At 63.9% G+C, this 27,459-nt stretch overlaps 1 protein-coding gene across 5 annotated transcripts in view; it reads right to left on the bottom strand.

The window, feature by feature from the left end:
- The window catches only part of NAV1 (neuron navigator 1), a 203,091-nt gene that overhangs the window by 117,153 nt on the left and 58,479 nt on the right, over nt 1-27,459 (bottom strand). For 3 of the 5 annotated variants that reach the window (XM_088845183.1, XM_055418884.2, XM_088845184.1), the window contains 2 exons: nt 23,657-23,760; nt 9,129-9,914 (listed from right to left, as the gene is read on the bottom strand). In XM_088845183.1, coding sequence (XP_088701309.1) covers nt 9,129-9,914; nt 23,657-23,760 — 890 coding nt within the window. Of the gene's footprint in view, nt 1-9,128; nt 9,915-15,327; nt 15,418-23,656; nt 23,761-27,459 lie in introns of all 5 variants that reach the window. The other 2 variants (XM_088845187.1, XM_088845185.1) reach the window with 2 other exon arrangements.

Raw genomic sequence — 27,459 nt, 5'->3', positions numbered from 1 at the left:
CGTTGGCCGAAGGAGGGCCTGGGAACCGGGCAGGACTGACCCAGAGGACCTGGGGGCAGAGCAGAACGAAGCTCAGGGTCGGGCCTGAGTCCCCACCCTCCCAGAAATGAGGGTGCTGCCAGCTCCTCCCCGATGTGGACAAGCCCCAGGCCAGCGCCAGAGTCCAGGCACAGGGGACGAGCTTGAACATAAGGCACCCCTTCTGCCCCTTGCCCCGCTGACCTCCAAGCCCTTCTCATGCTGCTTCTGCTATTTTCTTTGCTAGACTTTGGTAAAAGTCTAACAGCCACTTGGCTGATAAATGACCTTAAAAACTTGGCGAAGCTGACTTCTGGAGACTGTGCATCCCTTCTGTCCCGTGAGGCTCAGGCCCCCACCCCTGGAGAGATGGGCTGATGCTGGGACAGAGGAGCCCCAAGCCCTGGGCACCACATCCTGCCAGGTGGACCAGGGCACAAGGGCAGGTCTGCCTTCAGGAGGTGAGGAGCCAAGTGTGCGCGACAGAACACTGAGCAGGAGAAGACGCCCCTCCCCTTGGAAACCCCACCAGCAGCTCCCAGCCCCGAAAGAACTTGAGTGCTGAGTCCCCTCCCGCAGGCTGGCTCCAGAAGCCAGAGTCAGAACTAGACTTCCTGGGCTGAACTGACACCGCCCCACAAGTGACGCTGTTGGATCACCGACAGCCCCTGGGAGCCGCCATCAGGGACCAGGACGAGGAACCAGGGTCCGGGGCCTGTCGGGGAGGCGGCAACAGAACTGACTCTGTGGTCGCCCGGGATGCCAGAGGCCCTGAGCTCACACCTCTCTTTAATCCCGGCCCTCACCTCACCCTACACACGCGGGATGGGTTCAGGGAGGGCGAGGGGTGGCCAGCAGGTAAGTACCCTGCCTGGCCGCCTCTGCACAACCCCAAGCTCGTGCTCTTCTGTTACACCAGGCAGACTGGGCCCCAAACACGAGGCTCCAGCCGAGGACGGCCCCTGCAGCTCTCACGTGGCCACAGCTAGGCCAGGACCGGCGCGTGGGGAGGTGGCGTGGACACAGGCCCCGCACGCTGTCCACAGCCTGGCAGCGAGGACCAGGGGCTCCAGGGGCCGTGTGGCGGCCTGCACCACCTGGTTCCCACGGGAGACCTCAGAGTGGACCACACTGCTCAGAGTCAGGGTGTGGCGGCCGCCCAGAGGGCCTGCAGGAGGCGTGGGAGCATCACGGTTATAGAGGCTGCTCGAGCCCCTCTGCCAGGCAGGGTACCCAGGCTGCTCCTCTCCTGGTTGGGCAGCTCTGGGGAAGTTACTGAAACCCTCAGCTTCCTCATCGGTGAAACGAGGATAAAAGCAGCACCGAACTCACCAGGCTGACAGTTACATGAGTCACCCACCAGATCCTCCATGAAGCTAACGTCCCCCCCAGATCCTCCATGAAGCCAATGTCCCCCCCAGATCCTCCATGAAGCCAACGTCCCCCCCAGATCCTCCATGAAGCCACATCTCTCAGATCCCCCACGAAGCCAATGTCCCCCCCAGATCCTCCATGAAGCCAACATCTCCCCCAGATCCTCTGTGAAGCCAATGCTCCCCTGGATCCTCTGTGAAGCCAACACTCCCCCAGATCCTCTGTGAAGCTAATGCTCCCCCAGATCCTCCATGAAACTAACGTCCTCAGATCCTCCATGAAGCCAACATCCCCCCGAGATCCTCCATGAAGCTAACATCCTCAGATCCTCCATGAAGCTAACACTGCCTCAGCCCCTCTCCTGCGTCCTGCAGACACAGTGATCTAAAATCAGGGATACTGGCCGACAGGGAGTGATGCAGGGACAGAAGAGGGAGTTGGGCCCCGAGAGGCAGACGGGGCTGTTCCTGAAGCCCAGCTCGGAGCCCACCCTTCCCTGCGGAGTGGCGGGTGGGCAAGTCCAACCCCGCTGTGGCCACCAAGGAGGCTGAGGCTGACGGGGTGTGTTCCCGCTCCACGGCTACAGCAGACGGGCCCAGGGCCCATGGGCGCAGAGCCCAGGGGGACAGCTGACCCCAGGCTGACTGTGGGGCCCTGCCCGCTTCCTCCTGGCCGGCCTCCCCCTCACGGCCACGACCTTCCAGTCCACGGGGAAGCCCCCTCCCCAGGAACCTGCCGGCAGCTCTGGCCATTGCAGCCACGGCTGCCCTGTGACCACCCGTCTGTCTGGTGCTTGGGCGGGACAGCCACAGGAGGCAGGGACACGTGCAGGGGCTGGAGAGAATGGATTCGCACCGACAGGGGCTCTGGGCCCTCAGCCTGCAGTCCAGGCCATCTGTGGTCGTGGGGCAGACGCGGCTCCCACGGTAGAGGCTGGAGGGTCTGGAGAGCCTGAGTCGGCCTCAGCCACGTCCAGTTCTGCTCAAACTTGCCGAGTGACCCTGAACCCTAGGCCTCCTGCGAAGCCCAAGCCCAGGACAAAGCCAGACACCCCACTCCTGGGACGGTGGAACCCACGGCAGCATCCGAGGCAGACCAGCCGGGCGGCCCCCCAAACAGCAGAGGGTGGGGAAGAGCTGCAGTGGAGACGAGATCCCCCACCGTCCCCGGGACCCCGCACCGCACTGGGGCCTCCGAGCAGGCAGGGCCCTCGAGGACTGTCTGCTCTGAGGGCCCCCAGCCAGGGAACCCCGATCCCGCCCTCCCACCCCACCCAAGCAGAGCTGGGTGGCTGGAATACCTTGGCCCCTCATGCCCAGTGTTCACGGGTTCCTTTATCCCAACTTCCAGCTCCTTCAGGAAGTCTTCGGGACGCAGCAGGTAGGCCGCAGCCGAGATGGGCGGCCCGCTCTACACGCGTGTCTCTTCCCGCCGGCGGGGCTCTGTGTCAGGACACCTCTGTCATCCCCTCCGGCGCACGTGCCGGCGCTGCCCCGTGCAGTCCCGCTCGACGTTGCCAGGGCTTTGGGTCAGGGCTCTCCCGGGGCTGGGGGGCAGCACTGACCCCTCGGCCTCCGCAGAGCTGCCGCTGCTGCCCCTCCTGCCCAGACACGGCAGGGGCTGCAAAGGGCACGCAGACATGGAAGCCAGGAGGCGCTGGGCCGCCCCGCCCCCACTCAGCAACCTCCCAGGGACTGACGCCAGGGTCAGGGCGCCCCAACCACCCCCTCCAAGGGCCTGCCTGGGGCCTGTCGGGGTTGCCGCAGCGTGCCCCCCACCTGCCTACCCACGTCCTTTCCACCTCCCCCGGCCAGACGGAGTCCCGAGGAAGCCCCCTCCCCTCCTCCTGAGCCCAGTCCGTCTCGTCTCCGCTGCCAGAATCGGACCTTCTTTCCAAGGTCACCCCGCACGCTGACAGGCTCCAGGCCTCCCTGCCCGCCTGCTCCCCGCAGGAGTGAGAGGGGCCTCCTGCCGGCTCACGCGCATGGGCAGCAGACGAGCCACAGCCACAGAAGTGCTGCTCCGTCCCGGCGGCTGCCTGACAGCAGCCCTGGGCTCGGTGGCCTCGCACTCACCCCGCAGGTAGGCGAGCTGCCCGAGGCTTCTGGCAGCTAGCGCCGCAGTGGTCAAAGTCAGGCCCTGGCCCTGCACTCAGGAGGACGACCCACTGTCCAGGGTTGGTGTTTGCCCAGTTGTAAGCACAGGGTCACTGGGCACGGAGTGACCTATTAACCCTAAGGAACGAGAACCTCGCACCCAACGTGATCCATGGGGGTCGGTCATCAGTAGACTATCACTTTCTCTGGGCCTGTTGATTCCCGTGGCAGGTCAGATCCCAGCCCGAGATGTCGGAGTCTGTGCCCCATGTCAGGTGAGGAGTCCTGCCCAGAGAATCCAGGCTTCCTGAGGGGCTGCCAGCATCCCCCAAGGGAAGGCCTGCCCAGCGGGTCACCAAGGGTACAGGAAGCCGGGGTCCTGGAGAAGCAGCCTTCCAGGGCTTTTCCAGGAGAGGAACCGGTGGGCCCCGACGCGGTCTCTACCTGGGGGTCTATCTGGTCACGTTTCAGACCCTTTCAAGCCTGGCCAGTCCACGGGCGGGCATGCACACCCACACCTGCGGCCTGTGTGCTGATGCTGGAGGCTGAGCGTGCAGGCATTTGTGTGCACCATCCCATGTGACCCGCCACCCTCTGCACCCCCAGCCTCCCAGCCCCACCTATGCCCTGGGGCTCATGTCCGGACACCGGATCCTACCCACACGTGCCTGGCTTGCCCTCTCAACCCTCACCACCTCCCCTCGCAAGCCAGGGTCGCAGCTGACAGTCGGCTCTCCCAGAAAACAGCAGCACTTTCAGCTGATCACCCCCAGAGGCAGCACCTCTACTGGACCCCAGGTGCCCCAGGCGCAGACCCCAGGTCTGCAGGTCCGAGGCACAGGGGCAAGCACCCGGGCAGTCAGTCCAAGCTGACATTAGAAGACTGTGTGGTACCGCCCGCTGCAGCCCTGAACCTATCATCAGGATGTTGAAAATAGATCTTGACAAGGGCTCAAGCTGCGCCCAGCAGAGCTCCAGCCAGGCCTTCCAGGGGTTTCTATGCCTGAGCAAGGCCTGCCCGTTGGGGCCAGGGAGCTGTGCCCGGCCCTCCGCCTGCCCGGGTGGGAGAGGGCAGGCCCTGGGGACATCGAACACACCCGGGGAATGCAGACGGGGCGGGGGAGAAGGTCGGCCAGCACAAGTGGGAAGCACGTGGCATCCATCCAGGCCAAGGGGGATGCTGTGGGATGGACCCCAGGTCAGCTAGGTGCTGGGGTGCAGATGTTACAAGGACTGGGGCTCCAGGCGGGCACTGGGCTCCCTGGGGCCCCAGAATCGGAGGGAACAGCGTGGCCCTCCTCTACAAGTCTCACTCCAAAAGAAGACAGGGAAGGGAGAAAAGATGGGAGGAGACGTGGACAGGCATCTGAGAGGCGGCCGGCCTGACCTGTGAGGATCCGGGGGGGCGGTCTGTGTCCTCCACACCGGCGGAGGTTCTCCAGAGACAGAAAATCAGCTCAGCAGCCTTTCTAACAACTAGTGCTTTCCAGGAAAATGAAGTAGTGAGCCCTCTGTCACTGGGAGTGTGTAAACAGAACACCCACCTGCCTACAATGCTACGAGGGAGTAATTTCGGCTTTAGGTGGGTGGCTCCACCAGAAACCTTCGCTGTGTGTTCTGAGTCCCAGAGAGGGAGGCAGGGGCTCTTTCCTTCCGCCATGAGGGGAGGGGTTGCAGAGCAGCAGGGATGAGCCTTTTCAACCCAGGACCAGCTCTCCTTGGAGCCCCCTTGTGCAGTGCACCCCAGCCCCGGAAGGCAGAGGCCGTGAGCCACAGGTGTGTGCATGGAGGGAGCACCGGGGCGGGGCACGGCTGGAGGTCTGCAGGAGAGAGAGCCTCTGGTGCTGGTGGGGGCCAGGGGGTGGGGACAGGCCAGCTGTGCCACAGTGCACGCCAGCTGGGGAGGGGACATGGGTCAACAGTGAGAAAGCAGCCGTGACTCCTGGTGACCTGATCCTGCTCCACCTTCGACCGTCACCTGGGAGCCTGGGCCTGGGGGTGGACACCCTGACCACCACCATCTCCTGCCAGGAGCCCCGGGCACGTCCCTCCACGTGTGCTTGTCCTCAGGGCAGAGCAGCGGCCAGGAGCCCTTCCCGGACCATCCGCTCCCCTCAGCTGCAGAGCAGGGCCTGCAGCAGCTGGAGCGGGAAGGCCCAGAGGGCAGGGGGCATCAGGCCAGCTGCCCCTGATGACACGGGGCTTCCCTGTGCTCTGTGAGCCCCCTCTCTCTCCCCCGGGGAGGCTCCGGCACTGCAGCCCTGTGTGTGGAGCCACGGGTACACGAGTGTCAGCAAGCTCACACACACAGTCCGTCTGCCCGGGCACCGGAGCTGGGAGGACTCCCCAGAACTCTCCACCCACCCAGTGTGCTGAACAAAAAGGAAAAGCTCCGCTGGAGAAGGCGGTTCCCTCCCCCTATTCATGGTTCCCTGAATGCAGCCTCTAGAGTAAGCCCCGCCCCCTGAAACACCCCACATCAACCCACTAGCTTAGAGACAGATAATTTCCTGACTTCCTTCCCCTGCTTGGCTAGGCCAGTGCCTCCAAGGGCCTAGCTGTTGTCATGGCAACCCCTCACGTGGGTCCAGACGCTTTTCGAGGAGATGGGAGCAGGAACCCCAGCCGCCTGGGTTCCTCTGCACCTGATGGGCCAAGCATCTGGAGGGCTGAGGAGGGGGTGCCTCCAAGGGAGTCAACTGCTGATGGGACTGCCTGTGCACTGCTCTCAGCATAGGCTCTCAGGCCTCGGGGGGCATCGGCAAGGTCTGCTCGCCTCAATCTGCACCCCTACCTAGTCCTGACACTTTGGGGAGCGCCCTTCCCAAGTGGGGAACCTGAGCTGCAGAGGAGGCCCGGAGCTCAGGACATCTGCACAGGGCGGCAGAGTGCAGCCTCCCTCCAGCCCCTCCCCATGCCGGCCCGTGACCTTCACCCTGGAGGTGTGGGCCCTGGAGGTGCCTGTGGTGGACTGGGCAGCACCCAACGGCATCTGAGCCCTAAGATGGGCCCCTTTCTTCCGGATGCTCACCCCCCAGCCTGCCAAGTTTTCAGGGCTTCCCGTGGGACCCTCGTTCTTTGGCAGCTCCCAGAGCAAGGGAGGGGCAGGGCGCCCGCCCGGACCATCTGCGCCCCAGCTGCCTTCTGGGAAGCCACGGTCAGCTTTCGTTCCCTTTCGTTCCAGAAAGGCTCTCATGTGGGGCTGCATCCCTGCCTCCCCCAGGAACTGGCTGGGCAGCTCCCGAGGTCTGGAATGGTCCCAGGGTGGGCATGTCCCGATGCTGAACTCACAGGCGTGGAACCTGTCTCTCACCAACACCTGGGGGCACCTGACAATCCAGGCACCTCCGTGGGCTCTGGGGTCCCCCACCCCACTGACAACAGGGGCTCTGCCTGGAGTCACCTGCTCCTCCCATGTCCCCACCCCCGCTTCAACGCCCTGCTCTCCTGGGGCTGTCCGCCCATCAGCCCCACCTGTGGTCAGTCCAGGACGTCACCCCCACCAGCTCTGCCGTGACCCGTCTGGGGCCTGTGCCCATCATATAGAGGCTGGCCAGGCCCCTCTTCACCTGCCGACTCCCTTCCCTCCATCAGGCCCCATACGCAGACCTGCGACTCACTGATCTGCAGATTCCGCCTCCCACCACGGACTCAGGGTGACTCCAACAGGCTCCCGCACCGGGGCCAGGCTCTGACCCTCCATGTCCCGCCCTTTCTCCCCTTTGAGACAGGCAGGTGCTCAGGGGTGTGAGGGGCTGCTGCAGCTCAGCCCCGCTCTCTCCCCAACCCGCCCTGCCGCCGCCGGCTCCAGGACTGTCTGCCAGGGTCTCTGTGGTCACTATCTCTTGAGAAGGGCCTCGGCCGGGAAGCCCGGTCCTGGGCAGTTCGGGGACTCGCAGGTCTGGGGAGCCCTGACCTTGAAAGGGGGCGTGCCCTCTGCTCGCCCGTCCCTTCCCTCCCCCGGACAGGCCACACCTTCCCCTGCTCCGTCCCACCGCCCTCAGCCCCGTGCCGCAGTCACAACTAAACAGCCCCTTTTCCGGGGGGCCCAGGCCCTCTCCTGCACCCCGTGTTCTCCACAGCCCTCCTTTTGGCCTGGAATTACTTGCTTTCCTCCTTGATCATCCGTGTCGCCCCTTTAGACTGTAAGCTCTTTGCGGGCAGCGCTCGGCTGGGGGTGGGGGATGAGGCGGCCCCTCGACTTCCGCCCCCACCCGCGACCCAAGGGTCCCTGCGGAGGCCAGGCCTTCAGGCCTCCGCGCCTCCCGCTTTGCGGGTGTCCAGCCCCCACCCACTGCAGAGCCCGTATGCGGCCTCCTCCGCAAGCTCCTGAATCCAGAGCCGCCCTGCCGGGGGTCCGTCACCCCGGCCCCGCAGGGCCCTCGGGGCCCCTGGAAGGTCGCGGCCCACCAGTGCTCGCAGCGCGGCCGCCCCCGGGCGCCGGCCGAGCCCCCGCGCGCCCCGCCGCGGCCTGTCCGTCACGAGGGCCGCAGCCCGCCGGCCCCGCCCCGCGCGCGCACGGACACGCCCCTCCGCAGCCCCCGGCGGGGCGGGCGCTGGTGGGGACCGGGGACGCCGGGTCCCTCGGCCCGGGGACCACGTCCCCGCCGCCACCGCAGCCAGTCCGCGGAGCGCGGGCGGCCTCCAGCCCCGGGCCTCGCCGCTGTCCTCCCGGGCACGGCCGCGCCGGCCCCCGGGGGCACCACCTTGCCCCGCGCCTCGCTGGTGCTTCCCTCCCAGGACGCTGCGTTCCGGGAGAGCGGGCGCGGCCCCGGGCCTGGTCCGGGTTTGCCGCTCAGGCTCCTCAGGTCGGAGAACAATGGAGCAGCTCTCCGCGCCTCCTCCGCCAGCGAGCTTTGTTCCTGCTCCCCGCCCGCCCGGCCCCCGTTAGCCTAAAGAATAAGGCCTCCCGGTCAGCGGGGAGTCTCCGCGTGACCCCCAAACCTCTCCCCACGCGCTAAACACCGGGGGTGGGGTGGGGTGGGGTGGGGGTGCGGGCCACAGCCGGGCCGAGGTACAGGACGCGCGTCCAGATGCGCGCAGCTGGCTGCCCGCCGGCCCCCAGGTCCCAGGAGCGTCTCCCTGCCAAAACACCCACACCCGGGAAATCCGACGCGCGCTCCCGCCGGGGATCCACAGAGGAAGCGGAGCCTCAGCGCTGCTCCGCGGCCGAACAGCGCTCACCTCTGTCCCCCCACAGCTGGCCTCTACCCTGGCTCCCGCCCGGCTCTCCCCCGGCGATACGCTCCAGCCCAGAACAGACCACGACGCGGCTGTGGTCTCCACCAGTCCCCAGATTTTGCCAAATGAGGACGCTAGGCTTTAAGATTCCAGGAAGCTGATGGACTCTGTCTCTGAGAAGCTAAGCCCGGCACCTCATTGTCCAAGCTCACCTCCGACAGGCCAGCGCCGAGCCGGGGCTCCGGCCCGGGGACATCCATACCTACCGAGGCGCACTTCGGCCACATGCACCTGGGGGTGGGCCAGTCGGGCACATCTGGGCGCAGTGTCCCCGCACAGCCCGCCCGGGGTCCGCAGAGCCCCGCAGCGGGGAGGGGGCAGCGGAGTGAGGCTGCTCCCCCAACACCTTCCCCGGCAGCGCGAGGGGAACGACAGGGGCGGGGCGGGACGCGGACTCACCCAGCACCTGGCTGAAGAGCAGCTGCTCCAGGTCTCCCAGCACGGTCACCACGAGCTCGGGGTCCACCTTAAGGAAGGCGCGCTCCTCCTGGCCCTTGGCGGGGGGCGCGGGCCCTGAGCCCTTCTGCGCCTTGGCCTTGCTGGAGAGCAGCTCGTCGTCCGACTTGGCGTCGTCGCTCACGGCCGCCTCCGGAGCTTTGCTGAGCGGCTTGACCTCGGCGTAGGGGCCGCGCGGGATCCGGCTTGGCTTCCCCAGGCTGGGCGCGAGCGGAGCCAGGGGGGTCTTGGCGCCGCCCGCCGGGCCGCCCTTGGCCTGGAAGAGAGAGTGCTCGGACTTGGACAGCGTCTTGGACATCAGCGGAGCCTCGCGGCCCTTGGGGCCGCCCTTGCCCGAGCCCTTGGGCGCCTTGGCCATGTCGTCGCTCCACTCGGGCTCGTACAGCTGCATCTTCTTCTCCGAGTCCGTGAGGAACGAGAGGTTGGTGAGCGACTTCTGCTTGCGCAGGTTGGAGGCGGGCGGCCCGCCGGGGACTCGGCCGTCCACGCTGCCGGACTTGAAGACCTTGAGCTCCGCCGCGCCGGCCTTGGCTGTGCCGCCGCCGCCGCCGGGCGCCTTGGCGCGCTTGGGCAGCATGGCTCTGCTGTCCGCCGCCGCCTTCCGGCCCGCGCCCCGAGGTTCGTCCGCGCCCTCGCCGCCGCCGCCGCTCAGCTCCGCCTCGGGCTGCGCGCTCTTGACGCTGCCGCCCAGCATTCTGCCGGCGAGGAGCGCATGGAGGATCCGGGCGTCTGCAGGCACCGGGGGCGGGGCGGGGGAGGGAAGGGACGGAAGAAGCCGCGGAGGAGCGGAGGGGGCCGAGGCGCGGGGGAGGAACGCCAGGCGGGCGGCGGGGAGGGCAGAAGCCGGGGAGCGGCGGGGCGGGGGAAGGGGCGGGGCGGGGAGAGACAGATCAAAATATTTAAATCGATCAAAGAGGAACACACGCCCAGAAGCTCGCCGGCGCTCCGGACGCCCGGCGCGGACCCCGGGCCCCTCCCCGCCCGGCCGGTGGGTCCCGCGGGCCGTGAGCCGCCCGCCAGCGGGAGCGGAGGCTGCGGGCTGCGACTCGGGGCGCAGGAAGGAGGGGGCGGGCGGCGGCGGGGAGGGCTGTGCGCGCGCGCGGAGCTGGGCGCGAGAGTCTATTTCTGGCTCGGGAGCGGGTGGTGTCTGCAGCCGAGATTCAGGGGCGGAGGGGTGTGGGGATGAGGGATTCGACCCGGTTTTCTCCTCGCTTTCGGCGCGGAGCGGGCAGGATCTGGGGCACGGGTGGTCCCCTGCCGCGCCCGGGGGGCGGTGGCGGTGGGAGGGTCTGCTGAGCCGGTGGGGAGTTCAGGTAAAGGGGGCTGAGGCTGGGCGGCTCGGGACTCGGAGGTAACAGTGGGTCGAGCGGGCCTGGGGGAGGCGCTGGCAGCCGGCTCCCCGCCCCCACGTCTGGGATGCTCCCGCCCCACCTCCGTCCTCTGCGAGGCTCAAGGCTGCCCTCCTGAGGTGGGGACGCCTCCGGAGGAAGGAGCCGGGGGCGGCTTGGAGAGACTGGCCTCGTGGACTGGGGAGGGGCCTCCGGGAGCTGGAGAAGGGGGCTGAACTTGGCGTCTGGGTCTGACTGCGTGACCTTGTCAAAGTCACTGCAGCCCCTGGATCTCTGGCTTCTCTCCCGGGACTAGAGTACCGGCCTCAGAGTTAAAGGGAAGTGCTCCATCAAGCCCAGGGCATCAGGAGGGCTCGGCCCTGGCCTCTCGCCTGCCCGAGCAGTGGTGGGGGCTGAAAAGCCAATAAAAAGATGTTTTCCTAGCCGCCCCCACCTGCCCAGGGAAGAGGGCAGTGTGGAGGGGTGGAGACTGAAGGCTGATGGGGCTGGCCCCAGGGAGCACTGGACACTCCTGGCCTCAGGAGACACGACACTGCCCATCCTCCGTGGCCTCCCCGGCCAGGACCAAGTTGCTGAGCAAACAGTCCTCAGGCAGGAGTGAGAGGGATGGGAGGAATGGGGGGCCCGGGGAGTCACCCCATTGCCACCCTCCATCTCTGCAGCCCCAGGCGCCCCCAGACTCTGAGGCTCCTGCTGTCCCCACTCTCCTGGCCCTTGCTCAGCTCAGCTAGTGAGGCACAGCCTGCCTGTGCCAGAGGCATTTGTGTACCTGTCTGTCCCCCCACCCCACCCCCACCCCCACCCCGCCACCGGCTCCCACACGCTTAGACGGAGCTTGTCTCCCGGCACCTTGGCAGAGCAGATGGTGACATGGGTTTGGAGGCCTGAGTGCGGGGCTCCGGGCCTGCTCCCTGCATGGCTCCTGGGCTGGCAGGGTCCCGGGGTCTGACCGAAACACGTAAAGCCTGCAGGTCCCAGGCCTGTGGCAGCGTGGATGCACTGGCCACAGACTGAGCACAGACGCCTCAGGCAGAAGGGCGTTTGCTGAGAGACGTGGACCCTGGACTGGGCCTCGGAGAAACAGAGAAAGACGGCAGTGCTGGCCTTGGGAGCTCAGTGTCCGGCAGAACCCGCAGAATAACGAACTAGACTCGGATGAGGCTGCTCCTATTCCTGGGAAACAGCACCCAGGCCCAGCGGCGTGTCCCGCGCAGGCGGACAGAGGTGCGCAGTGCTCTTTCCAGGAGGAGTGAGGGGCTCTGAACCCGGGGGCAGGCCCCCTGTGTCCCTGCTGCTGTGACCCCAAACTCCAGCACATACTTGGGCGGTCCCCCATACATGTGAGCGGGTGTGGCAGGTGGGAGGACGCGTGAAGGAATTCTCGGAAGCTTCCTGGAGTATGATCAGCATAAGTAGGGAAGGGCTCAGACCAGGGGGGCAGGGAGCCGGAGGTGGGGGTGCCCAGCAGCGGGGGTGGGGGGCAGAGCGGGTGCGAGTTCACTAGATGATCCCGCGGCAAGAGGGCACCGCGCAGACGGGCCTCCGGGCCTGCGCAGAGGAGGAGACTGGTCCGAAGGTCTTCCCCCCGCCGGGTCACATGGGAGACACCCATGCTCAAGCCCAAACCCTCCCAGCTGGAGGACGGGATCCAGTGCCACCGTTGGCGCCAAAGGTCTAGGTGACAAGCCCGCCCTTTCCCAACACAAGCCACTCTTCCTGAAATCATCACAGCCTCCCAAGTCCCCAGCCTCACCCAGGGGTCTTCTCTAGGCTGCACACAACACAGCGAATCCAGTCATGAGGGTGTCTCAGCATCCCTAAAACCAGCAGCTCGAGAATCTGGGAACACTGTTCCCTGATGCCCCAGGGGGCTGTTTGCGCACATGGACTCCATCTCCTCTGAGGCAGACGGGGGCTGACTGGCTGCTGTGCTGCCCTGCCACCGGCCTGGCGCTGTGGCCCGTCCCAGCCTGGGTGCCACTGTGGACAGCGGCCGGCGCTCCGCTCCAGTCGTTTGGGCCAGCGTCTCTGCACCCCGCCTGCGGCTCCCCTCCTCCCCGCCTGGTCTCGGGAGCGGATATGGCCCCGCTCCGGCTGCTGCTCTGCCCACTGCCCGCCGGGGCCTGGGCCCCTTCCTCAGTACCTCACTCGCTCGGCGCCTGCATTCCCGCCTGGTCCCTCCCTTTATTCCCCTGTGTCTCTTCTCAAGGGGCGTCGTATGCCCCGGACCCCAGTAATTGTTCCCTTCCCTCAATAATCGGCTCCTGAAATCTCACCTTCTTCCAGAAGAGAGTGTTTTCCAGAAAGGACACATGAGCCCACCTCCCCCTCCCTCTGCATGAAGCACCACCTGTCAGTCTACGAGATGGAAGACACTTCCACATCCTCTCCTGGGCCAGTTCGGTGCTGAGTCCGCAGGCCGGTCCTCATCTGTCCGCCCGGCCCCTCCCGCCCCTCTCTGAAGGGTCTCGCCACGGCCGCGGGGAGGCCCCTTTAAACCGTCGTCCTGGAACTTACAGACGCCCCCGCCCTCTGCTCTCTCTATTCCTTTCACAGCCAGAGTTTCCCACCATCCTCCACTGCAGTGGGAGCGCTCGCTGCCGTGGCAACGGCCATTCCAGCATCAGTCGATAAAGCCAATACATGCAGATTGCTTCCTTGAGTGGTTCCTAAAAAGAGAGGCTCCTGCCCTGTCACGCACCCCAGCGCCAGCCCGGGGAAGCGGAGGCCCAGCTGGGCGGGGAGTGGGTGTGGACGGCGCGGTGGCCTGTGGAGGGGACTGGGCCCTGTGCCGGCTCCAGAGGGGACGTGGAAAGGAGGCTGATTTGCAATCATGACGGCCCCCGGTCTCCAGGCCCCCAGACCTCTCATCCTCGCCCTCCTCTCTGCCACGGCACAGCAGTCTCTGCAGTGGCGGTGGGGGGAGTGGGCTGACTGCGTCTGCTGACCGAAACCGTGGAGCTATTTGAAGAATGGAGACACAGGCCCCCGGCCAGGGACAGGCACGCAGTGTGACGCTCCGTCCCCTGCCGGGGACCGGGAGCCACAGGCCCTGCCCCTCCACCTGAGAGAGGGTCTCTGCTGGGAAGGGGGCTTGGATGCCCTCACCCGACGGACCTTGAAGGGTGACCTTGGGAGAAGAGGGACTCAGGCAGGGGAGCGGGCAGGTGAGTCCACACTCAGCTCCTCGCGGGCTGAGGGCAGAGCAGAGGGGGTGTTCCCTCGACTTCTGTGCCCGCTGCCGGGACCTGGGGGGCCAGCCCCGCCTTTCAGGGGCCCTGATGGCCCCTGTGCTGAGCTCATCCCCTCCCAACTCCCGGCCTCTGTGGAGAGCCCTCCAGCCACTGACGCCCTCGTCCTTCCGCCCTTGCCTCTGTCCCCACCCTATGTCCGTCCCCTCAGCAGGGATTTTCTGAGCGTCCAGAACACACCTGAGGCCAGGCTGCAGGCCCCGCGGGCGGGGAGCTGGAGTCTCATCTGCAGATGGACAGCTAGCCCCCGCCCCTCACGTGTGCCCCGCGCCTCTGAAGGCGGCCCCGACAGGCGCTGGGACGTGCTGGGGATGCGCAGATGGAAATGTGTCCTCCTGGGACGTCCAGTCAAACAGGAGGGACAGGCAGGAGGCTAGCTCCTGAGAAGCGCTGAGGAGAAGGAGCAGAGCTGGGAGGGGAGCGTGAAGCAGCCGAGGGCAGGTGGCCAGCGTGTGGCTGGGTGACCCAGGGAGGCTGTGCTGAGGATGCACGTTTGAGGAGAGGTCCGAAGAGAGGCGCTCAGTCTGGGCGCCTGGGGAAGACGTTTCCAGGCAGCAGCAACAGCCCGTGCAAAGGCCCAGGGGCAGGGTGTGCCTGGTGAACCTCGGGACCAGATACACATCTGCTGGAGAGGAGGACAGGGCCAAGGTCAGGATGTGATGGAAGCCGTGGTGGTCCCTGCCCGGCTTTGGCTCAGTGGGGTGGGAGCCCAGCAGGCTTGGGGCAGAGGACCGGCATGGGCAGCTCCCCTGGGGAGGGTCCCATGGCTTCTGGGTTGGGCTCCTGGCAGACAGGGCTGCAAAAATTGAGGGGAGAGAAGATGGTGGCTCAGGGCGGGCGGGTGCCTTGGCGGCGGGGAGGAATGGCTGACTCTGGGCATGCGCTGAAGCCGTTGGGATTTGCCGCTGGAGCAGAAGCGGGCATGTGAAAGAGAGGAGGCCTAGGCCACTCCAGGGATTGCGGCCTGCGTGGCTCTGGGCTCGGGGCTGCCGTGAAAGGTTGGGAAGCCCTCGGGAGAGACTAGGCCCTCTGTTCCCCAGCCCTTCCTGCAGCCCTGGGCTCTCCTCTGCATGCCTCTCCTGACTCCCCACACGCTTTTCTGCAGCCGATGTGATAATTTCCTGGCATCCCATCAGCAGCCTTCATCCACCCGTCTGTGATTCCCGAGGATCCACCCTCGGCTGGTCTACCGACCATGAGCTTTTCCCAGAACCCACCGCGGCCCTTTGCGCACAGTGGGCTCTCGGGAATACTTGGTGAATGACGAGCGGCAGAGTGAACGGTGCGTGACTCAGAGCAGATGTGTGCGGCTGTCAACAGCGGTGACCTCTGGTGCCCGTGGTGAGAGACAGCGCAGCTGGGCCGGAACAGCAGCCAGGCCCCAGGACGGCTCCCAGCCACACCTTCCCTCCGGTCCCTGCAGCCCTGGGCCCAGGGGGGCCAGCAGTCCCTCTCCCTGCCCCTGCAGGAAGCTCCCATCCTTCTGACCTCGGGACGGGTCACAGCTGAGACTTTCTCCTTCCCCATCTCTGTGCTGCATACCTCGGGGGCCTCTGGCATGAGTGGGCAAGAAGTCCTCACGTCCCCTCCTGCACTGGGCAGTCCCGCCCTCCAGAGCGGGTGGACTGCCTCCTACCAGAGGAGAAAAGTAGCCGGTGGACGCAGTGATCCGGCGTGGGAGCCCCAGCTGGCTCATACCTCGTCCAGGAAGCCCTCCCAGACTGACCCACTTGCTTCCTCCCAGCCTCAGCTTTCCAGGGCCTGAGACATTTCTGTGGACTCTGAGGGGCCCTGGCTCAGCCTCCCTGGCCAGGGGGCTCCCTGAACTTTAGGGTTAGGGGTTTGCTCATGGGCTCAAGGTCAGGGGTGGGGGCCCAGAAGAGAGGTTTGCCGTCCTGTGTTGCGGCAGATGGGGCCCAGGAAATGGAAGACCGGGGGTGGAGCTGGGGCCGCGGTCCCTGTGTGCCTCTGGCCTGGCGTCTTGGGGAGGACTGCTGGAGGGTGGGGTGACCCTGTTCCTGGGAACGCACACATCCTGGGCCAGCATGCCGATGGGGGGGGGTGAGCATGCCATCATGTGATGTTGGGGCCGGGCCAGGGAGGCCTCAGGGCCCAGGGCTGAGGCGGGAGTCCCCCTGGAGGGCCAGGCTCTCCTGGGCTGAGAAGGTGCAGGCCCCTGCCTCAGGGGCTGGCTGCTCAGGGTATGCAGAATGGGGACTGTAGCTGGAGGGTTGCTGGCCTGGGAGGGAAGGAGACTTGCAGCTGGGCTGCGGCTCCTTGCTCTGTCTCTCAAATGCCCGCCGGGTGTCCTGACCCCGGGCGAGAACACAGGCCCTCTGCTTCTCGGTGGGGGCGCCTGGCATGCACAGCCAGACACTGGGGCTCCCCTCCTACTCTGAGCAGGCACCCAGGACCCCCACAGAATGCCAGAACCCCACGACAGTGGGCAGAGGTGCGCAGCTCTGACTTGGTGACCCTTCCAGGGAAGGACTGTACCCCCCCACCAACCCTGGTTATTGACCACTGTGGAGGGCAGTGCCAACCAACAGGCATACTCGGAGCTTGGCTCTGATGCTCTCCTCATGTATGAATTCAACTCCAATTCACCCTTTAAGCCCCAGCCTCAGGGCCGCCTCCTCTAGGAAGCCTTCTCTGACTACATCCCACACTGATCTTGAACTTTCCTCTCTACCTGTTACAGTCAGGGGGCCAGATAGACAAATCCTGCTTAGTCATATCCAAGGCAGACAGTCCTTTCCCTCCAGCTAAATTGTAAGCCCCCTATTACAGACTGTGTTGACATCCCCCCAAATTCACAAACTGAAACTGATCCCCAGTGTGACGTGCTTGAAGATAGGGCATTTGGGAGGTCATTAGGCCACAAGGGCGGGTCACTTGTGCCTTATAAGTAAAGGCACCAGGGTGCTTGCATCCTCTGAGCTGTGTGTGGATACAGCAAGAAGATGGTTGTCCCCAATATGAGAGCTCCCACCATGAACTGAAACGGCCAGCACCCTGACCTTGGACTTCTCAGCCTCCAGACCCATGAGAAGTACACTTCTGCTGTTGAAGCTGCCTGGGCTGACTGCGACTCCCCTCCATGGCAGTCAGCAAGGGCCGTGGATGTCTGGGAGCCGCAGGCCAGGGGTCTTACTGCCACTTGGCACCTGCCGTTGCCAGGGACCCGAGAAACGTGGTGGGCGTGTTCCATCAAACCCTCCAAATCCAGGGCTGTCATTGTCTTTGTTTTACAGAGAAATACGCTGAACCAGGACCACCCGGCAGGCTGCCACGGGGATCAGGATTTGAACACAGGCTGGGGCACTCACGTCTGCCCGCCAGTTCTGCTGTCCTGGGGACTTACTGAACAATCACAAGTGACCCCAAGAAGTGTGGAGCCCCATAGCAGGAAACTCAGGGTCCTGGTGGGGTAGGAGCCCGGGGCCCCGCAGTGGGTACGGGCATCAGGAAGGAGGCCCCGCCCCTCCTACCTGTCCAGGCACCCCCTGGGCCCGGATGCCCGTCCCGCCTGCCTGGGGTCTGCCAGATCCAGGCCAGCAGTCACGCTCGGCCTGGCCTGCAGAACCCCGGGGGAGGGCGGGGTGGTCTCCTCCTCCACGCCCAGCACCGAGGTCCCTTCACGGCTCAGCCGCAGGACCGCTGTCCTGCGGTCCTGGTCATTCCAGAGGACCTGGCAGCCCTAACCATGCAGGACCCTTGGGGGCTTCCCTGTTCTCAAGTGCTGGGGACGCTGGGTTCTCTTCAGGACTCGCTGTGTGGCCTTAAGAGAATGCCTACCTTCTCTGCACTTTGGCTGGTCAGGAAGAGGTCAGCTGGGAGTGGGGGTGGGCTTCCAGCTGAAGGGGCGGGAGGAAGCACCTGATCCAGGACTCAGTCTGAAACTGGACTTGGTGAAGTCGGAGGCCAGCTCCCAGCTGACAGACCAGGGTAAGAAGGCGATGTCTCCCATGTGGGCTCGGCTTGTGTGTTGCCATGGCAACCATCCCCCCCACACCTGCTGGGATGTCCATTGCATACTGGGCCCCAGAGGAGCTCCATGAGGCCCAGGTACAGCATCCTGAGACCAGGACCAGCCATTGGTTGTCATAGCAACTGCAGGCTGCGGGGAGGGGGGCGCACTGGTGGCAGGAACTCCAGGCAGGAGATGGGGCGGGTGGCATCTGCTGGCTGTGTGCGGTCATGTGGGATAGAGACCCATGAACCGCATGTGTGGGCATGTCCTCTGTGCGGGCGAAACTACAGGCCTCTGTGACCCGTCCACGCAGGGTTGGCTGTTCTAAGATCATTGAACCACAATGCTCAGAGGAACTTCAAAGACAACTGTACTCAGTTTTCTGCTTTAGGGTGGAACAGGTGCTCTTACATGGAACCCTATTACCTTGCTGTGGGCCACGAAACCCAAAAGCCAGAGGAAGGAAACACCGGGCCAAACGCAGGTGGTCTGGCAGCCCTGTGATGACCTCACTGCCAACAGAGCAGAATCTGTCAGTGCTCACCAACTGGATATAGAATGTCCATCAACCAACTGTCAGATGCCCAAGTTTTGTGCTGTGAACACGTTCATCTCTCTGGGAGACATATCATAGGGTCCATCAGGTTCTGAAAGAGGTCCTTGATGCAAAAATATTGAAGCCAGCCCCAATAGAAAGGGGAAGCCTCCACGGACCTGAGGGTCCGGCTGAGCTAACAAGCCCGCCTCTTCCTACCTGCAGGGACACTCCCCTCCTGTGCTTCTCAGGTGGCACCTCTGTGCTTTACCAGAGCTTTGTTAGGTTTTAAACGAGGAGTTAAACCTAACAGAAGAGTGCAGCGGGGCTCCTATCTCAATGAATGGTACGACCCCTTGGCACTCACAAACCGCCCTGCGAATGCCCAGAATACCCACAGGAGAGGGGCCAGGGACTCGGCCTTCCCACATGAGCTTGATCTCATCCCAGATGCTTCTGTCCTGTGCCCCACCCGCTCAGCTCCACGGAGGCCCAGCCTCCCAGGGAGGAAGCATGCAGCGAGCTCATGGGCTGCAGCTCCTGCCTGGACTGTGGACCGCCCCACCCTGGGGCTGAGCCCCTCCGGCTGGAGGTCCCTCCCACTGTGACCTCAATCCTTCTGCCCCCAGAGCCAGCTCTCGGGGCAGGGACAGCCCCTGGCCTGGGGTGGCCCTGCACCCGCCTGCCCTCTGCCCTGACCCTGCAGTCATCTTCAGCTCGCTCTGAAGCTCCTGGCCGCACCCCCGGGGACCCAGGAAGGCGGGGTTTCGATTCCTCTTGCCCCTTGAAGGATGAGCAGGGAATGAATGTTACCCGGGGTGGTTCTCAGTCCTTAACCCTCCTGGCCACTGTGTCCAGGTCCCTTCACTCTCCAGGGCGTCTCCCAGAGCTCCTTCTGGGTGGGCTGCGGGCTGTCTTCTTGTGGGGAGTCTCTTGGCGGGGACCCTAATCCTCTCCTCATGGGGGGTGGGGAGCTATGGGCAGCGGATGCTCTACACCCTGTTCTGCCCATTCAGTGGTGCCCAGGGAGGGACTGAAGCCTCGCCCGTCATTGGCTGGGAGGGCTTTTCATCTGCCCGGCTTCCCCAGAAGCTGGGAAGAGGACTGGCCTGCCTTTGCTGGGGTGCGGGAGGGGTGGGAGGGGCAAAGCCCTGTGAAGCTGAGTCTTCAGGACAACCCCGGAGCCGAAGTCTTTCCGCCAGTCACAGAAGGATGGATGGTGGTGAGGATCTACCAAACATCCCCCACCCCAGCTGGGATTCCTATCTGTCCCCCTGGTCCCTGGAAAACTGTCCCTAGGTTGGACAGAGCAGTCTGGTCTGGAGAGACCGCAGGTGACCCAGCCACCTCCCCTTAGTAAGCACCCTCACCCTTAAGATCCGCCCACAGCCTGCAGAGGAATGAGCGCCAGTTCATCTGAGGCCAGAGGTTGGATCTCAAAGCCATGCTGGGAGGAGCTGAGTCCAGGACAGGCAGGCACGGGACACAGGGACAGGCTGCAGCCTCCAGAAAGACCATGGCGGGCAGTGAGCATTCTCCCTCCCACCATCCTTCCCCACACTGAAGATGGCCGCTGCTCATGTTCTCAGGGGGCTTCCCGAAAACAGAGCTCTGCCCTTGCTTGCTGGGATGTTCGCACAGTCCAGAGCTGGGGCTTCACCATGGGGCCTCCATGCAGCTCATGTGCAGTCGCACAGGCTGAGCTCTGCACAGCTCCATGGCCGCAGAAGCCCCACAGGGCAAAGCTTGTGCCTGTTTTGTCCCTGGATGTACCCAAGTGTCTAGAGCAGAGCCTGGCATGTACTCAGTGCTGAATAAAAATTGGTTCACTGGGTATAACTCTCTGGAGGTGGATAACATAGGGCCCCATGTTCTTGGCCAGAACAGGAAACAGGGAAGTCAGGCCTTGCCTGCTCTGTACTCATGGTGCAAACACATGAGAACTCCTGGCGTCCCTTCTAGAGTGGGAGTGGTTAGGGGGCCCGGGCTGCCCGGCCTCTGCTCATTCTGACCCTCCACTGAAATGGGCTGAGCCCCCTGCCTGGAGACAAGTCCCATCCCAGAATCCCCAGGCTCCTCCCTACCCCCAAAGAAACCGAGTCCAGACCCCTCGGGTTTTCCATCCCTCCCTGCCAGCTTCCTCAGCGACCTCACTGCTCCAGCCTCTCCCTCCCTAACCCTCCCCAAGCCAGGCTCCACCTCACTGGCTGTCTCACAGCTGTCCAGCCTCCCAGGGCGCCCAGGACCCAGAACGTCCCCCACAACCCTGCAGTGAGGTCACGGCTGGGACGGCCTACAGCGTGACTTCTGAAGGCTGGGCTCCAATCCTGGCTGGACCACCTTGGGATGTCCCCATCCCCTGCCCCGCCACCTGGAAGGTGGGCACCTTAGGAGCATGCCCCCTCCCAGTCTGCCCCACCAAGCCGCAGCAGCAGGTCAGCATGTGCTGAGAGGCTCTGTGTGCTGGGCAAAGTTTCTCAGGGCTTCTACTGTGTGGGTGCCTTTTAGCTCCATGTAGCCCTTGGAAGCAGGAGCGAGTGTCATCACGGAGGCACAGGGAGGCCAGGAACCAGCCCAAGGCAGCACAGCCAGCAAAGGCAAGGCTGTGATGCTCAGCGGGGGCCTGGGTCCCCACCTCCACATCCCTCCGGCCCCACGGAAGCCCTGCCCCCGAGACCACAGCCCACACTGCCTGCCTGGAGCATGGGCTGTGCTTCCCGTCGATTGTCTGTGCATCCTCTCTTCACAGATGGCTGGGACACACGCCCGGCCTCAAAGTCCCCAGAGGGTGGGAAGGCGGGTGGGAAGGGGGTTAGCCCAGTGCAAACAAAACCAGCTTGGGATGCAGAGCCAGTGGCATTCAGGCTGGGCGGGGACTGTCCCACCAGCGGAGGTGAGGAAAGCCCAGCTGAGCCCAGCACATGGGAAGGCAAGGCGGGGCCCAGACTCCAGTCCTGGGCAGCCCTCGCTGTGCGTCTTCAGACAAGCTTTTGCAAAACCTTGCTGAGCCCCTGGCTCCAGCAGCGCAGCAGGCCCAACCAAGGTGAAGTGTGTGTCGTGTGCTTACGAGGGGCGTTGCGGGAGCGCCTGGTGCTGAGCCCTGCGCATAGCAGGTGCTCCACAGACCGCAGCTGTTGTGTGTCTGGTCCTCCTGGTGTCTGGGGAGTCGAGGCCACGGTCCTGGTCTCAGCTCAGCTACTCGTGAACCACAGACGCCGCTTTGAGCAGGTCACCCTCCCTCCCTGAGCCTCTCTTCCTGGCGAAAATGAGGCCACATTTGGGTGAGGTCCCTTGTACTGCAAGGAGATCCAACCAGTCCATTCTAAAGGAGATCAATCCTGGGTATTCATTGGAAGGACTGATGCTAAAGCTGAAACTGCAATACTTTGGCCACCTCATGCGACGAGCTGACTCACTGGAAAAGACTCTGATGCTGGGAAAGGTTGGGGGTGGGAGGAGAAGGGGACAACAGAGAATGAGATGGCTGGATGGCATCACCGACTCTGTGGACATGAGTTTGAGTGAACTCCGGGAGTTGGTGATGGACAGGGAGGCCTGGTGTACTGTGATTCATGGGGTCGTGGAGAGTCGGACATGACTGAGTGACTGAACTGAACTGAACTGAACTGAACCATCTGTTAGGGTAGCCTCACTGTCCGTAAGGGCTTCCCAGGTAGCGCTAGTGCTAAAGAACCTGCCTGCCAACGCAGGAGATATAAAGAGATGCGGACTCGATCCCTGTGTGGGGAAGATCCCCTGGAGAGGAAATGGCAACCCACTCTAGTATTCTTCCCTGGAGAATCCCATGGACAGAGTGGCCTGGCAGGATACAGTCCATGAACTCACAGAGTCGGACACGGCAGAAGTGACTTATTACGCACACACTGTCTGTGAGGGCTGTGACCCTCAGCGCCTTTGAGCCCAAGGCCTCTGCAGCCTGGAGACCCAGATCCAGCCCAAGGATCCTGGGGAGAGTCGGTGGAGGGTGGCATGTGGCTGCCTGGGAGCCCCAAGGCGGTGTCCCAGCCCCTCCTGCCCTGGGAGGAAGCGCTGGATCTGGGGTTTTCTCTCCTAAACCCACAAGGTATGAACAAATGAGTGTGGCTTAAAGAGGGAGTCAGCTCAGCAGGAGAGGGAGGAGGGATGCAGATCTGCCTTGAGGGAGACGCCGGGGCAGAGGCGCAGGCCCCCAAGACACGCGGACGCGCGCGTGAGGGTGAGGGGCCCTGCCATCCCCTGCCCGCGCAGCACTTGCACACGCACAAAGTGGAGGCGATCACCTGTGCTGATCTTGGGACGACCCTCCTGGTCCTCTCCCACGTGGCCTCATATGCGGGTGCTGGGCACCCCGGCCCTGGCTTTCCAAATTAAGATCCAATGGAGACTAAGGCAATGTCCGCATGACAGCAACCAAGGGGTGTGTCAGCAGATGGGACCAGCGCCGGGTCTCCCTGGCACAGCCGGTGGGCGTGCGGAGGGCTGGGGCACTGGCATGGACACCCCCACACTGCCTGGAGCAGACGCAGAAGGAGCAGCTGGCAGTGGACCCACTTGGGACAAACAAAGGCGGCGCCCAGCACCCTGCTTGGGGGCACGTCGTCATAGAAAGCCTCCCCCTGCTGCACAGAGAGGCCCTGATGGTTTGTTGGTTGAATGAGAGCAGTGACAAGTGAGTGCAGCCCCCCAAACTCCCTTCCCTTCCTCTCCTCTCGTTTCTTCAGGCTCAGAGTACAGGCCCCTTCCCCAAAGCATAGGCAGGCCCCAAATCTCTCCCCATCCCACCCATCAAAGAGCCTGGGGTGTCCTTGGCCAAGGTGGACACTGACCACAAGACGGAGAGCCTTGCCCGCTGCCCAGGAAGCTTGCAGGAGGTGGGGGGGCTCTCTTCCTTTGTGAAGGGGCTTCTTTTTGTGAAGCCCACCTCGCAAAGCTGCCCCGCACCTGGCACCGTGGAGAACCCTGCCTGCCCTCCACCAGACACGGCAGCTTGAGTTGGGCCTTCTGCCGAGCAGTCTGGGGCTCCCAGATGTAGCCAGCGAGTCCTCTCCCCACTCCTGGGCTGGCCATGCCACGCCCTGGCTGTGTGGCACAAGCATGAGGAAGCCATTACATTGGCAGCTCTGATGCAGAGACAGCCCGCACGTCTCCTGGTTACTGACGCCCAAAGGCCTCTGGGGCCCAAGAGCTGGGCTCTTCTGGTCCCCGCGGCACTCTGACCCCCGCCCCCGGAGGGAGCCCCGCCCCGCCCCGCCCCGCCCCGCCCCGCCCCATGGAAGCCCCGCCCCCGGAGGGAGCCCCGCCCCATGTGGAGCCCCGCCCTATGGAAGCCCCGCCCCGTGGAAGCCCCGCCCCAGAGCACTTACCCAGGCTCGAGAGTTTCTCTTCAGTGCCGCCAGTGGGGCTGGAGTAGCCGTCAGAGGCCCAGCCGCCCTGGCAGAGGGGGCGTGGCTCCGGGTCGGCCTGGACCCTGCAGGACAGAGAACGGGGTCACTCACGGTCACGCACGCTGGCCTCCAGCGTCTCCCCTCGGAGCTCGGGCCTTCCCTTTTGCTGTTCCCCGCCCAGGGCTGGGACCCCCCTCGATGGGCATATACACCCCTGGGATGGGCAGCAGGCCTCTTTGGCAGTTGGGCCAGGGGCACCTGGGGGCAGGGGGCCGCCTGACGCCAGTCACCCCTCAGGGTTCCTGAGTCCCTGGACCATGAATCACCCCGGGGCAGAGGGACTCCGAGTAACCCTGGCCTGGGGGCCTGTGTCCTGCCAGGTCTCTGCCCCCAGGCTGCCCTGTCCACCCGGGGGAGGGCCGCGCTCTGAAGCGGAGGCCGCTGACCCCTCCGGAGAGCTCAGGGGTGAGGAGGATGGAGCAGACGGTGGGGAGGGCCAGGTGGGTCTATGAGATCCCTGAGGGTGAGTCCTTGCTGGGTTGGTCTCTACGCATCAGCTCCCAAGTGCACACAGGCCTCCGAGCACAAGCCCCGGATACAGTCCTCCCAGGAACAAAGGCTCCGGGAGCTTTTATAACATGCAATTACCCGGGCTCTCCCAACCGCCCGCCCGCCTGCCCGGCCGTGTCTCCAGCTAAATGGGCCCTTTGGCAGCTTGAGGGGCTGGCAGGGCGTGTGAGCAAGAGGAGAAATCGATGGCTGGCCTGGGCCATGGGGCGGGGGCTGCCTCCCCCTCCAGGCTTGACCGTCCCCAGCTCTGGGGTGACCGGAGCGGGTCAGAGACCAGAGGGACCTCCTCTCTCCCCGCCTCACTGGGTCCGGGCGAGGAGATGCCCTCCAGGCCCAGACCTGCCTAAGAGTCCAGGGCTGTGGGGGCGTTTGCTGGCTGGCAAACCCCCTCAGGCGGCCAGGCCCTCGCGGGTCTGCAGGCCCCGCACTGGGGACAGGGCGGGCTCAGAGGGAGCACTGGCCCACCTTGCTGGGAGCAACTGCCGCATGCTGCCTCTGTGAGATGTCTACAGAACAATGAGCTTAAAGCTGGGCTTTTCCGGAGGGGGTGCTGCGTACTGCTGAGAAGGCAGTGGGACACTACTAGGTGAGAGCTGAGTACCACACACACACACACACACACACACACACACCACACATCACACACATCACATCACACACACACCACACAAAGTACACATAACATCACACACACCACACATCACACACACCACACACACACATCACACACACACACACCACACATCACACACATACCACACATACAAACTACACATCACATCACACACGCCACACATCACACACACCGCACATCACACACACCACAAACACAAACCACACACACACATCACACACACACACCACATCACACACACCACACACACACCACACACACAAACCACACACAACATATCACACACACACCACACACCTCACACACACACACCACACAATTCACACACACACACACATCACACACACCACACATACAAACCACAGACACCCCCCACACATGCACCACACACACAAACACACCACACACACCACACACACACCACACATACACACACACAAACCACACACCACACACCACACATCTCACACACACACACACCCCACACACCACACACCACACAATTCACACACACACACACACCACACATACACTACACACACAAACCACACATCACACACACACACATCACACATACACACACCCCACACACACACACATCACACACACACCACACACAAACCACACATCACACACACACACCACACACACACCACACATACACCACACACACACCCCACACATCACAATCACACACACCACACATCACAATCACACACACCACACATACACCACACACACAAACCACACATCACACACACCACATACACACACACAAACCACACATCACACACATACCACACACACACCTCACACAGCCAGCTGAGCACCCCGACCCAGTGGGCGGGGGCCAGGGCAGTGAATAGGAGTACCTGGCTGTCACACTGATTGTCACTGTTCCTGTGAGCAAGGGCGAGAGTGCGCCCACCCCAGGCAGTGGGGGCAGCCTCAGGGCTCTGACCTCAGGAGCGGCACCCTTTCACCTCCTCCACCCCACACAGCCAGGCCCTGCATCCCCCAGTGATCCCAGCTGGAATGGATGGCACTATCTATGCGGGACATTGGTTGGAAGTTGAACCAGAGAAAAGAAAACCCATGCCTGACCCTTCAGACACTGCTATCGCACCCTCCTAAACCCTCACCAAACCGTCGCCCTCACCCTAACCCTCAGCCTCAGGCCTGGGCTCTTCTTCTCTGTGGAGCAGAGAAGGGTGAGGGCAGAGACGAGGGAAGCAGATGGGCAGGACCAGAGCGTGCAGAGCAGACTGAGGCGTCTCTGCCGTGTCTGTCCTGCATGTCTGGGGTGGCTGTCTGGGCTGTGGGGAAGGGACATCTCCCAAGGATGCACGGGAGAACACCGCCGCTTCATACCCTGGAGGAGCAGGAGGGGCCTGGAGTCGGGGAAGCTGAGCCCTCTGAGACCCAGCGGGGTGGAGCTGTGCAGAGGCCGGCTGTGGGGCAGGGAGGTCTCCGTGGAAACTGTGTCTGTGACCCCTGGGGGCAGACACATCCTCCCAGTGCAGCCAGCTCTGCTCCGGAGGGGCCCACGGTTCCACATAGCCCACGGGGCGTCCTCGGTCCCAGGCTGCCTTTTGAACCACAACCCTCCTGTAACCCTAACACGGGCCTGAAACGGTCTGAGAGGTGGGACGTGAAGATCCCTGCTCAGGCGTCAGGACACTTTTCTGTTTAAAACGCAATGGTGTCCTGAGCAGAGGAAAATGTCTGTTTAGTTCGGACGGAGATGTTCAGAGGAAAAAGAGCTGGCCTCTTTGGAAAATGTCATATTCTACATCTGCCAGGGGGCCCAAAGGGTAGATAATGTAATCTGGAACCGTGGAGTCAGAGACACGTTTCCCCAAAGACGGATCGGTGCGAAGGCACTCAGGGAGGAGACATAGGCCCCAGAATCGCAGGGAAGCGGCTCACGGGTGGGGAGAGGACTAGTCCCAGGACAGGCCCTGACAGCCTTGAGAATCAAGTCAAGAAGCTCACGGGGGTGGGGGGGCATGCGGGCCACGCCAGGGCGCCCCCAGGGGCGGGGTCCCCATGGGACCCTTGCTGGGGGCTCACAGCTGGTGGGTAATCTGAGCCTCTTCGGTCGCTGGAAAGTTCTTGCTAACTTGCAGACACTGTGATGTGGACTTAGCACTTTGGAGCCACACAAGTGAGTCCATTCATCACACACACGACAGCCCTTCACGCTCCTCAGAGCAGCCCTCGCGCTGCCTCGGCTGCCCTTCTTCAGGGCAAACTGCTTCCTTGCCGGCAGCCTCCCTTCAGGGCCTCCTCGGGTCCCTCACTGCCCTGGCAGGCTTCCTCTTGGTGTGCTTTCCTTGCACCAACGCGCGTTTGGCCTGTGGAGTCTGTAACGAAGTGCGGTGCCCTGCAGAAGGCTGGGCATGAGGCGAGAGGGGCGCGCCCCTGTGCCGGCCCACGTCTGTCACGTGCAGAGGCGCCCAAGACTTTTCAGGGGTCAGGCCACACTTCTGGCTTCGCGTGAATGTGTGCTTTCCTCCTCCACCCCAGCCGCTCCCACCTGGGGGACCCAGCATCCAGGGAGCGTCTGGACCCAAAC

This window comes from Moschus berezovskii, chromosome 17, assembly GCF_049115385.1.
Source record: "Moschus berezovskii isolate FMDL1 chromosome 17, NW_MosBer_1.0, whole genome shotgun sequence".
Taxonomy (NCBI): domain Eukaryota; kingdom Metazoa; phylum Chordata; class Mammalia; order Artiodactyla; family Moschidae; genus Moschus; species Moschus berezovskii.
The sequence above is the reverse complement of the archived record's forward strand: the minus strand, read 5'-3'. Positions and strand labels throughout refer to the sequence as shown.